This window comes from Fulmarus glacialis, unplaced genomic scaffold (genome assembly GCF_000690835.1).
Source record: "Fulmarus glacialis isolate BGI_N327 unplaced genomic scaffold, ASM69083v1 scaffold15447, whole genome shotgun sequence".
Lineage (NCBI taxonomy): Eukaryota > Metazoa > Chordata > Aves > Procellariiformes > Procellariidae > Fulmarus > Fulmarus glacialis.
Window position 1 is genome coordinate 55,604 of NW_009221424.1, and position 13,739 is coordinate 69,342.

At 38.0% G+C, this 13,739-nt stretch overlaps 1 protein-coding gene across 1 annotated transcript in view; it reads right to left on the reverse strand.

Annotated features, from left to right (window-relative positions):
• FAM19A2 (family with sequence similarity 19 (chemokine (C-C motif)-like), member A2) overlaps positions 1-13,739 on the reverse strand; it is a 53,126-nt gene that overhangs the window by 18,636 nt on the left and 20,751 nt on the right. Inside the window, exons 2-3 of the mRNA XM_009581117.1 lie at positions 4,379-4,531; positions 3,211-3,335 (exon numbers count right to left, since the gene is read on the reverse strand). Of these exons, the coding sequence (XP_009579412.1) occupies positions 3,211-3,335; positions 4,379-4,531 (278 nt within the window). The remainder of the gene's footprint in view (positions 1-3,210; positions 3,336-4,378; positions 4,532-13,739) is intronic.

Genomic DNA, 13,739 nt, shown 5'->3' on the forward strand with positions numbered 1-13,739 from the left:
AACATCCTTTTTTGTTGTGATATAATGCTCAGGAATGCAAACACACATTTCTTTATATGAAGTAAAAAAAATTACTGTTTTAGCTAAATTGTCATTACCTTTTCTTGCCTTCCCCTCCCGCAGGCTACATAGATCCAAAATAGTCAATTCTAAACCAGCACAAATTAACTCAGTACTCAGCTTATTCATACACACTTTCCCCCCCATATTCATTCCTTTTCCATAGTTATCTCCTAATGTCTCCCACTAATACGCAGACAAATTAGGAAAAACAGTTTAATCTTTCCATAATATCAGTTTTTGCATTCTGAAGGTAAATAATTTCCACCTGACTTTTCTTAACATTTGAATTCTGAGTATCATAACATTCATGCTATTTCTAATTCATTATTCATGTATTACCTTATTAGATCCCCGTATCTGAACAAAATGCAAAACCTCAAGTAGACCACATTTTTAAAAATCAATTCGTTTTCTCCCATTATTCACTTGGCCTTTTTGCTTAGTGACTGATACCGTAAGTATTAAGAAGTTGGTATCATCTTTTTTACAACAGTGTGATTAAATATGCTAACAGAGATGGACTAGCAAAATACCTCCTTCCTCCACTAGTGTTACCTCTAACAGAATGCTTAACTATTAGTAGCTTGAGATGCGGAAACGTAGGTGCTGCTTTTGAACTTGGTATCCTGTAGAAGCGAAGGCAGTACTTCAGCAGTTAATTGGGTTACTCTTTCTGCACATGAAGGAGGCCAACTTACAGAAAATGTTTGGAGGTGAATATAGACTTTTTTAGACTTTTCAGGAAAGCCTTCACAAGGCTTTTCTGCAATACCCTTAAATCACCCAAGCTGTTCAGTTCCCTTTGTTTCTTTATGCTTTTACATTATACATGATAATCACATATGGGTTATTTCATTCGACAATTAGAAACTTATTATTCATGACTTCTTAATACTGACTCTCTGTACAGTTCTTTTTATTTTTCCCAAAAAAGGGGGTTTTGAAACCACAGAGCACTTCAGAATTTTTCCTTTTATTTATATAGACTTTGGGGAGCAGAAAGAGGAGCTACAAAATTATTGTAGTCACTACATATTAGGGAAAAGTACTTGCTTTTTGATAATAAGTTACTCTTTTAACACAAAGAATCACTTACATTTCCAATAGCAATGTATATTTTTCTGGGCATCAGAATGTCATCTGTTAAAATCTCAGCCTCCTGCGTCTAGAAAGACAGACCTTCACTCACCTGCCACCTGGTTTCAATAACTGAATCCAACTCTCTGTCAGAAATTTGAATTCATGTTTGCTATTGTCTCAAAACAGCTTTGCAGCTGTGTGGGAAACAAAGGAAGAAGGGGGCAAACATATAATATCTGGACAAACGAGAAGGCAGAACAAATGGGGGGGGATTTAAGGGGATTAGTATTTTCCTTTTAGTGGTGGTAGGTCTGCAAGCAGGTTATGGTAGTCATTGTACTGAATCAGTGCATATGATGGCAAATAGTGAATAGGACTGGCTTTTTTATAGCTTCACTTTTGAAGAGGTATGAAATGAGTCCTGAGGATTGCCACCATCCAACTCCTGCAAAGAGGAGTCTGCAACAGAGGTATAAGCCCTTAAGAACAAGAGCCTTGGGCTTCTGTAGACTCCTAACAGTGGACAAAACTTCATAACCTTGACCAATGTAGAAAAACCTATCTTCTGACAAAATGTTAGGAAGAATTCTCCTCAAGGCGATTTTAATTGATATCTTCCCCTTTCGTGACCTCTTTGTAATCCAGACCCACATTTTTACTTACTGCTTGTTAAATACTCACATTAAATATAAAATCACATGTGTTCTTCAACTCTAATAGTGCCATGTAGTAGTAGCCAGGACAAATTTCAAAACACACACACACAAAATTCTTTTTCTATTTCTACTACTATTATTAAATTCTATCTAGTTCCTTTTGGTTATACTACACACACACACGTATTTTATATGCATATAATCAGATTTGCATTGGCATGTACAAAGTTAAGTGTGGGCAGCATGCAAGCAAGGTTAGCTTCAGAAGAAACACATTGTATATCAAACATTTAGGAAGTATCCTTCCTTCAAAGAACGTCAAAATGTTTTAAAGACTTATGCATACAGAAACTGAGACATATAGACCTCTCTGTAGAACAGAAGAAATAGAATTCACTCAATGCACACTACATTTCACTACAACTAAAGTGTACCAGAAATTTAGTGCCTATGCAAGGAGGATTTCAATCAAATAACATAGACACTCAAACACCTGCATAGAGTAAACACCACACTAGCAAACTATGGCCTGACACTGCAAACAATTACTAAATACTTACAAGGAAAACCAGTCATCAGTATGTGTGGTGGCGTTAGGGGTAGAGGTGTTTATGCTTACACACATGCACGTGTGTCTTCAGAGTGCGTTTTAATCTGGTTTATGTTGATAAAGAATTGTGTTGACCCTATAGAGATACAACGCTGTAGTTTTAGGAAGTTTGAGAGCTTAATGTTTATCTGAAGAATTTGTTGTTCTTCTGCTTCTGTTAGCCACTAAAATCTGAGATGACAACAGGTTTACTTTGTTGTCAGGCATTGTATATGATGAATGTTAGATGTATTTCTGTTAACGTAATTTTGAACCAATAATATAAAAAGTGTCAAATGGAGAAAAGGAACTCACTGAAACTCTGTCAAAATCTTTTAGGAAATCCCAGTCATACAAGATGGAAAGAACCAGAAGATCACACTGTCATGACACATCAATTGCTTACCATACTCAGCAGTTTCTATGTAGAAACATGGTAATTCCATGTTATTGATAAAAATGCACCTGTTTGCTATCCTGTGAATGAAGATCTTAGCAGGGTGTATAGACTTTGTGCAACTAGTTTCAGAGAGAAATACATATCAGATTATAATACATTTGATCATTACAGGTAGTTGAAAAATGGGTCGACTCTACTATCTCCACTGCTTACCTCAGAAGGTCTGGCACACTGCTTACCATGTTCAAGCAATTGCAAAGTGTGCTGAGAAAAGTGTGCAGGACCAGGAAGTCCAATCCCAGTGTGACTCTCTTCCCACACTTCTTTAGTCTTCTCAACTGATGTCTTCTATGTGCACTCAATTTCCTGTGCACTTTTTTTTCTCACCTGTTGGTAACATGTAAGGTTGGTATCATACCTACCCTAGTTGTTTTCACTTTATTCCCAGAGGAACAGCTCCATCCCTTACGATCTGGAAGAACTTTACATTCCTCCCCTTCAAGACATGGTTGCATGTGGCACCACCATTTCTGCTCCACTATTGAAGCTACAAAGGAGGAACACAAACACATTTGCATGTTGTTGAAATGAACATTTTAATATGTCATTATGTTGCAATATTTCTTTTATTTTCCAGGAAAATGTTAGAAATATACTGACTGACAGCTAGTCTGTGATTTTCAGCCAGCTCAGAATCTTCATAAGAAATTAGGTATCAATTTGCAGAAGGTGCTATGTGCTTCAAAGTCAATCTCCTTACTGGTTTTTTTTTTTCCTAATTTACTGCAGCTAAGGAACTAATTTCACAGCATTTCTTTCCAACCCTCATTTTTTCTTGCTTAGCCAGATTTCAAAGTTTTAAGCAGAATATCTCCTTTTGAGTTAGTGTATTTTGCCTGATCTACTATACAGTCTAGCATAGACTGATAAAATTTATTCGCCAGTGATGACATATTTACAGCTTCTCTGACAGCCAACAACATATCAACAGTAAAGAGATCATGTAAAGGGCGAATCCATCCTGCTCCTCTTTCAGAGTGAGATGTGAAAGATCAGCTAGTATTTTCCCAAATAAAACATATGAGCCTATGCCAGATTTAAGTAAAACATTCATATTGCACTGTGAATAGGAAAAACAGTGTTGGTCTAAAAAGACTAAAAAACAGCCAGAACTGTGTTCTGTTTCCTTGCTTGTTTGTTCCTGTATGATAAAAATAAATATATAAATAAAATGTAAGACTGCAGCACATGAAAATGATATGCTCATGTAGATTTTGCATAAACACTTTTAATTAAGTGAATTTCATACAACTCTGAGGGCACTCTGTTAGTTAGATCAAATTCAGCTTCTCAAGAGGTCTCTTTCACTGGCATCTAATAATTTTGCTTAGCATTTCCTTAGAGTAATAGCAAATAATCCATTTTTCCCATCTTCCTCCCATTCACCTTGGGCATGCCCTTCAAAACGCAGAAGGCTTCCTATTCTTATTTTAAATAGCTAACTGTAAGAGTGTGGTTCTCACTGATGACGTTAAGCCAGCAAAACCCCCTAGGAACATGCAATGAAAAGAAGCAATAGAGTAGTCGCACCATCAACACAAGAAGGAGCTGCCCGGGTGGTACCTGCTACCTGCCCAGGGAAGCAGGAGCACTTCACCGTCTGTGATCTTTCTTCTATCTTGTTCTTATTGCAACATCTGTGGAGTGCCACCACTTCACAGGTCCCAGTTTTAACATGGTGAGCTGTGAAAATAAGAAGATGAGCAATTTGATAACAGTGCGAGGTAGCATCATACTGTTTGGGGGATTTTTTTAATTAGAAATGCATTAAACTTGGCTCTGAAAGGCAATCTGCCATGCATGAAACTACAATTACAATGCTACTAACACTAAGATGTAAAGTTGATTTCTTTTCCAAATGTAGTATAACTATCTCAGGCAGAAAACACTGGCTAAAGAAGAACAATTGGAGAAGGCTGCATATGGGACTGTTCCAGTGAAGCGGGAAGCAGAAACATCATAAAACTAACCTAGAAAATATATTAATTTCTGGACTCCCATAAACAGCTGTGTATCTCTACCAAGTTTTTTTTTTTTCTTTTCCCTAAGGGAGAAATCTTGAAATGGAAGTGTATCAATGTTAAAATACCCATACATGCATATGTTTTCAGAATCTATGTCTCCAGATTTTATGTCCAGGACAGATGCAGTTCTTGACATGATATCCCAAAACCTTCCTACAGATGGACAGAGAATAACTGGCAGGATACAGGGACAGCGCTCAGACAAAACCCAGAAATAAAATCTACTAAGGAATTGCATTTTAAGTCTTTCTGCCTGGCACTGCAAAAAAAGTCTGGGAACATGGGGAACCAAATTTTTCAAACACGGGGAGGCAACAGGACAATCTTCATTATCCCATGTCCAGCACCCATCACCCCCACCCATGCTGCTCTAACTGATCACCAGAATCATGCTACTGGAGTCCTATGAGAGGACCAATTTGGTAGGAGGAGAACTACCAAACTACCTTTTCTGGTTCAAAAAAAAAGGATCTGGAGTTCAGAAAAAGTCATTTTAACTGAACTTGCAGTGGTGACTGATACAAGACCAGATATTTCTGGGGATAGTTCATTTCTATCAGAAGGAAGAGAGAAAGAAATCTGAACTTTTAGCTGGTATTGACGTACAACCTTGTACAGGGAGGAATATTAATTATGCAAAGCAATATGTGTTTTAACAGTGCCCCTAAGTCCTCTATTTTATCTGCTGTTTAACTTTTTGTATGCTTTATGCAAAGCCTATGTACTGAACGTTTCAGCTACCTTTTATATCTCTAATGGCAAACAATAAATGAGAGCTTCCACGAGGAGAAGGCCCTACTAACATGCTTTCAGGAGCCCAACATTGATCCCTGGATCCACTCAGTTGTTATTGCACAGTATCAGCTCCCAAAAGGGCTGAGGAAGGAAAACAAACTTGATGTAGGCTATGGACCCCAAGAATGTGCCTAGAGACAAAAGCCACAGGCAGCAATTAGACTCTGCGTCTTCATCAACAAAACATAAACTACTAAACATTTCATGCAGGCAATTATGCGTTTTTCAGTAGAACAAAATCCACTGAACAGTCTGTGATCTTTGTTGTCACTCACTGCATTGTACTATGTCAGGTTAGATTATACTCTATCACATCATGCTGTACTACAGCTGAAATGATATAACAATGCAAACAATTAACCCATGATCCATCATACTGTGATACACTGAAATGTTACATATAAATCAGAAATCTAGGAGAAAAAAAATCTTTTTTGCATAAAAATGCTTTTCTTTGTTTTTTAACTATTTATCACTTTTTTGAATTCAATAGAGGATGAGGAAAGCAATTCATACTATCTGTGTGAACTTTGCAGTCTCTGATATTTTCATACCTTTGCTGATGAGCAAATGTTTTCACAGCTACCAGCACAGTCTGCTGTAAAAATTACTTTCAATTATTTTCCAAACAATTTCACTAGTATGTATGCCAATAAAACAATTTAAATAAATACATTCATTTTTCACAATAAAACTGTTATAAGGTTTTGTTTTATTTCTGAATATGTTAAAAAAATTACTCTAAGATATATTTCTAATGTATAATATATAGTAGAACAAACACATGCTGCTTTTGTAAGTTCGCATTAATTTTTATTTTGATAGGCAATTACACATCTTATACCCACACACGTCAACACAAATTCACTTATTTGTATTTTATGAAAGGTACACAAAAAACTCAGACACTGAATCTAAAAAAGAAAGTAAATTTAGTGGTAGGATGTGAACTTTGTCCCACTTAATCTTTCAGTATATTAGTTTTCAGTCCATATTTGTATTCTGATGTGTATCACTGATCCTGAAATTTTGTTTCCTCGTTCTCTTATTAAATAGCTTTACACAGCTCTACCAGGTCTACAGAAATGCCTGTAGAGAAAATAAAGTACAATGTGCACCAATAGCCATCTGGAATGGAAGTCAGTTAAAAGAGCTGCTGTAAAATGTTGTGAGAGAAATATTCATACTGAAACAAAACTTTTGGAAGGCTTGGTTTGTAGTAATTAGGGAGAGGAAATCGGGCATTTTAAGACTTTTATGGCAAGAGAGTGTAATTAAATGAAATGGTCATTTACATTCATCTACAATACAGAAAAGCATTTCAAAGGGTGAAAAGATATGTGAAAATGGGAGAGAACAAAAAATAATCACATACTATTGATAGTATTTTGGGGAATCTTTAATAAAACGGCTTTGAAATTTTCTAGTTATAAAACCAAAACAACCTAGAAAAGTATACAAAAATATTTCAAACATTGAAAATCTAGGCCAACCATCCTCTAGTTTCTATTTACCATCTGGAGTATGCAATGAATATTCCTTGAGAGGAAATGTAGGGATTTCAGCTTCTTATGCTATCAAATAATTAAGTTCCAGTGCAGTAAGTACAGTATCTGTCACATTCATGTGAAACGAAAGCCTCTATACAGTAGATAAAGGATTTCCCACAACCTAATACAAATTAACCTCATTAAGCCACTGAACCATTCCACAAAAGGAGGATAGTACTTCAGGAGATTCGCGTTTTGGTTTTGTTTCTTTTTCTCCTAGCACAGACTTCAAAGTATGCTGCTTGCTTTACAGAGAATGTTTGAGGAACTGGATGAATCCTACAGAAATTCATTATTCAAAACCACTGCAAACACTCAGTCCTGCATTCTCTGCTAATGCAAGTAATCCTTCCTGAAATCAATGTGAAGAAGGACTGAAGAAGGAGACTCAGAGATATCTATGTGTACAGACTGTGAAGTCTTCCTGATGATTATGCATAACATAATATATGTATATAGTAAGTTCCAGAAGGTGTAACCCTGTGTTATGAGAGTGTAACTTGGAAAACAGACATAACCACATCTCACCCATTTACGGTATATCCTGTAATTAACCTGCCACTTTTATAGCATTTTTCTTGTAGTGAAATCATCAATAGCTATCTCATAAATCAGTATGATATTGGTACACCAAAAACTTAAGTGTTCATATTCATGCTCCTGGAAAAAATAAAGCTAATTAATTATTATTATTCCTCATTTTACATAAAATTGAATGCACTTAAAGAGTATGTTTAACCATACACAGCAAAGACCTTTAAATATATATAAATTCCACCTGTTCTTGTTCCTTCATGGCAACTTTAAATTTCTTTCCTTCAGGTGAATGAAATTTCAGTCATACTAGCACAGTGCATCTGCCACTATGTTACGGCCCTTACTCCTTTACTTCTGTAGGAAGTTTGTTCCGGGCAAGAAGGCAAGATACTGTTCGACATTATTATTTTGCAACTCGCAAATATGAATATAACGTATTTAGCATAGATGCAGTGTTATACACAAACCTAGCATTAAATCAAGGAAAGTCTTCTGAATTCCATTGTTTGTTACAATCACCATTTCCTAACCTCGCCACTTAAACATTCATGTTCAATTCTGACACCCATCTGCTTGGCTGTTTGAACCTTTTCTTTCCTGAAGGTTGCACAGATCATGCATTAACACATACACTGGCCATTAACAAAGAGGAAGAAATCATGTTGCCATGGACTAGATGAAATAAAGTCACAGGGTGTTTCTGTCCCCCGGTTCCCTATCATTGCAGTAGCCACATACAAATAGTGAAAAAAACCATCAAAAAGGCTCTATTATATGCTCTCTGCAAAGACACTGGCACAACTGGGTGATACAACTGAACCAATCTAATGACTGACAGCTACTGGAAGAAAAAGAAGATCCCTTGTCCCTTTTCCTGCATTCTTTCATCCGTTGCTTGCATAAACACTGTCATTTGATGGTGACGACGGTAAGCCAGGGATTTAGACTGGCAGAATAATATCCCCTTTTTTTGCAGGGGTAGTTCTCTACCGGTTTAGCTCCTACAACTCAGTGCAGAGACTGGTGAGCTTCATCCACAGGGAAGCAGCAGGAGCAGGCAGCCACGGATACGTCATTACCTCCTTCTGCGGAAACCAGTTCCTGTACCAGTTTATAAGCACTGCAGCTCCGCACTGCTACATGGAATAAATGTATCTTATTTTATTTCATTTCAAGTGATTCCTCTGAGGTCAGAGAGACTATGTAAAGTGTGCAAAGCTTTGCTTGTGTCTGTGTGTTTTTTAAAGCCTTTCACAAAAACAAAGCTTTAGTTGAAACAAGAAGCAACAGATCAACAATAAGGAGAGGAATGGAAGTTACTCTTAGGCATGAGTTTCAATCCATATTACATCTAATATTATACAAACTTTGGCCTTTTTGTCATCTTGGGTATAATCAGGAAGATGTCCCATGTGAAATACTATGGTGTACAGTCTTTCAAAGTAGGCACATAAGTAGTCTTTATTCACATAAACCATATCCACATGAGTAACTGCATTATGGACTATAATGGAACTACTTTTTTAATAACCACCTGCAAGGAAAAACAAACAATATTTCAGCAGATTATCAACCTGCTTCATTCGTTTCCCTCAATGATTAGTCACTATTCTATACCACAATATTCAAACAAGTGTGTGAGGGGGGGTTATTGATATTAGAAAAATAAATAAAATTGGTGGTTTCCAGTTTAGGCTCTAAATCACTGTCCTACTCTTAAGTGACCAGGAAAAAAGTGGGTTTTCTTGTTCATATAGCCTACTTGCTTTGTTCATACTGATTGACGTGGAAAACAAATGTAGGTTATATTTCTGCTACACTTCGGCAATTTCAATATGTCATATCAGTCTCAGTGCATCACTGTAGGTAGGAAGGGTACAAATAAATTTGCAAAATCTCTCACACACAAAAAGGCACACTCACACACAGTATTGTTGCATTTTTTCAATAGCTTAGTAAGTGTTAGTAGCTGCCACATCTAAGCAATCAAAATCTTATGCAACCACAGCTAAGCCAGGATTTCCATCTAAGCTTTCTCTGTTTAAACATCAGACAAAGATATATGGAAAGAAATACACTGTCCAGTTCCTTCACTAATTAATTTCAATATTTTTCAGTATTTTCTGTTATATCCACCTAAAAGCTGGTAGGGAAAAACCTGAATTTGATTTATTCATACTCTATCAGCAATGGTGGTGATATTGCTGCAGTTGTGTGATCTAAGAACATAAGCAATGTGAAGATTTTTGTTAAAGATAAAATCTTTTATTTGACCAGTCATTAGTGTAATTGGGAAAAAAGCAGACAAGATTTTGGGAACACAAGCTTCAGTTTGCTTGTGTGAACACAAAACAAAGCACACCTTCATTTCAGCTCCATGGGCCAGAGGGACAACTAGCAACACAGACATCAGGAAAAGCAGAGGTGTCTCCCACACCAGTCATAATCTTGTTACCTCTGGCATGCAGCAAGCCACTGACTCCCAAAAAAGCACTGGGAGATACACATTGATAGTAACCTTACTGAACACGGCCTTTAAAGATTGGATTCAAACCCCTTTGAAATCAATGGGTTTGGTTTGATCAGTGGTTTTGGATCAGAATTTCAATGAAAGAGTTAAAATTATTTATTTTCAGTACAGGTGACATCTGGATTTGCAACTGAGATATTTATTCTGATGATTGCATATGTAGCACCTATTGCAGTGATTGAGCAAATGATGACATATACCCTAGATATGTGACTGAACAGTATGATGAATTAAGATTATTAAATCATGTTCTAAACCATCATTAGAGTTGTCATGTGTTTTTCATTGAACAGTTTATTTACTAAAAGTACAGTATCCAAGCAGTGTAACTATTGTTGAAATCTAGTTTAATTTGGTTATACATTGAACCTAAAAGTAGGCATCCTCAGAGGGGGGCAAAAAAAAATTGTTTCACCATGTTTTTTTAATTTTTCTTTTTACAATATTTTTTATTGCTATGACAAACTTAAGGGATTTTTTAAACTGTAAAATTTCTCAAAGCAAAGCAAAATATTTTATTTTATTTGAAAAAAAACCCTACTTGGTATTTTTCTTTTTTTTTTTTTCCTATTTGGCCAGTGAACTGAAAAATCAATTACAGACACAGCAGTAATTCCTGTGTCCTCAGTGGTGACAATGAGGCATGCCACAGTTGTGGAGCATCTCAGGAAAGGCACTCATGCTGCTTTATTTTCCAGATGACACATGGTGCTGTGCTATAGAATCAGCAATAAAAAATGATAATTTTGTGCTGTCTTATTCTACGCTATCATTACATTTCACACGGCTACTTAAAAACTTATTTAGCTATCTATCCCATTGATGCCATACGCATTTAAAACATTCACGTAATTTAGAAGTAGTGTACAACTAAAAACAAATACCAAATTTTACTTTGGAAGAGAAAATTTTCTGTAGGGAGAAGCTGCTCTCTAAGTCTCTTGAGGATCCCTTTTCCAATTAGCTAGAACTGAGGATATGCCAAATAGCCCTCACCTTTGCACAGCGATTGGCTAAACACAGAGACCCTGGAGGACCAGAGAGGCCCCAGGATGCTAACAAGCACCAACAGAGCACCCTGACCTGCTGCTCCCAGCACTATCCATGGGGAGCGATCAGCCCCTGGGCCTTGTAGGAAACTCACCGAGATGAGTCAACCCAAGAAAGTGCCTCCCCAGAAAGCCTTGCAGACTAGAGGGAGTTACTGCCTACAAGGGTATGGAACCTGTTATCGGAAGAAGGGGGAACAGCATTTTGGGACTGTGTAAAATTTGCCATGAGACATTTTGTGGAAATGTGTGAGACTCATCATGTGATGCTTAGTGGAAGGACCAGGGGCAGGGAATGGGAGGGGGTCAGGGTGGACGAGGGACGAACAAGCATGAGTCAATAAAGGGGACAGGATAAGAGGGGCCAGTGAAGTATAGACAGCAACTGATCCATACACTTGCCTGGCTGAGCCTTGTGCTCAAACTCTGCAGCTATCCTACATTCTCATTAAATCCCATTTCTATCTTTTTTGTGGGTGAACTCTCTTCTCTGAGTGGGTATGTGTGAATGCTAGGGAAATTTAAGCCAGACTAGTTGGTGATAGATTAAGAGATCTGATTACCTGCAACTGGCATGAGATCACGAATCTCGTGAATCCAAGTGAAAGCAACTGGCAATATGGGGGCATCTTGGACCAGCTACCAGTCAGGCTGAGTGTCTAAGACCAGCTACTGGAGTGATCCATTTTGTGTATTTGTATATATATGTATCTCCCTCCACTAGCAGACTTCAATCCTAATCAGCCAGGGATTGGGTCTTCCTCCAGAAGAGGATTGGGCCATCCGTTGTGTGATTGCTCTGTGCATTAACGTGGGTGCCAGGAAAAGTGTTTAGTTTTGTCTGCATTGATCTGTGCGGCTAGCTCTGTGTGTACTGTGCGTGTGTGAGTCTGTGTGTCTCTATGTTCATCCACGTGTGTCTAAGGAGCATACATGCTCAGCCTCACCATTGGCAGAACCTTGGGATAAGGAGCCGCAGCAGCTTCATATCTACTCAGCTACTGTATTCACCAACCTCTAACAGATGCAAGCATTAGAAACCTTTTGGAAAGAAAAAACAAGCAAGGAAGACACAGGCAGCATTTGGCAAAATCACATTTAGCCCTCAACCTTTGCTTCTAAGAAATGTACACAGACTGTCAAGATAATTCTCTCATATTAGGCAGGTTACCTACTAGATCAGCAGATCAATAGCTGTCAAGAGGCACATGCCAAAACACTGCAGTGAGTCAAGCAAGAAGAGTTGCCCTGTTTGATCAGAACCATCCATCCCACGTCAGAGGCCATGCAGACCTCTTTTTTGCTTGATTTGGGTAAAGCTGTGATGTGGACAACTCCTTCCCACGCAAATATATCCTAAACCCCTACAAACACACCTTATTGACAGGGCTTTGAGGTCGTATTTACTGCATTCACATTTCCATGCCTTGCACCTCAGCAATAGCTATTAAAAGTCACTTGGTCACCCTGAGCACTGAAAAAGTCCAGATAGACAGAGCACACACTATGCGCTGCCTACACCAGTAGAGAATCAGTTTAACTTAGAAGTACATCATTGCTTTTCATTTCTCTTTTGTTCTGATGTCTCTTGCATTCTGGGACAGGTTCTCAGGTGAATTGTTAAAAAACTGAGCTGATCGCTTGGACTGATTATTTTTGCAGTGCCACCTGTAGGCAACACATACACAAAAGATCCTGCTAACTGCAGCCCCTCCCATGCTTCTTGGATTCAATGTGTTTTCTCTCCTGAGAGAAACATTTTAAAATAACAAGAGTAATTCTTGATAAGTGTTTATTCTGCAGATGTTAGCCCAGCTCCTCTCATCGGGCTGCCTCTACCATGCAATTAACCTGGTTAGTCCACTTGGGTGAAGGATGGTAAGCAGAGTTCATATGACAACACTATGCAGACAGCATCTCTGGTAGCCTTTAAAAACAGAGCTAATGAATGCTTTGCCACAGTCTCATTGCCAAGCATACTTTTCTGCACAGTGCCAAAGAAAAATCTCATCCATCAGCTTGTCTGCCAGCCACCAGTTAGGGCCATCTGTGTGGGAAGACTTTTTCCCTTTTGGAAAAAAATCAAGGAAAACTACAATGTAAGCATTCCCCCGAGAAGAGCCCATTAAGGACCCTGTAAGATCAAGCCCCAGGTATTCCCATAGCAAAACCTATGCACTGAAATGGACTGAAGGATTGAGTTATCTCCCCTAAGAGAGAAAAAGACTTGCTGGAATAACACAGCGAGCTGGCATGGTCCCAGCTGGTCACACGAACTTTACAAGTGTAAAACCACAGATGGAGCCCTTCATGTAGGATCTCTTGGACCTGGAGAGCTCACAGCCATCTGACTTTATCCTTCTGGCCTTACTGAGGCTAATTTTATTCAATCAGTCCTTTGGCAGG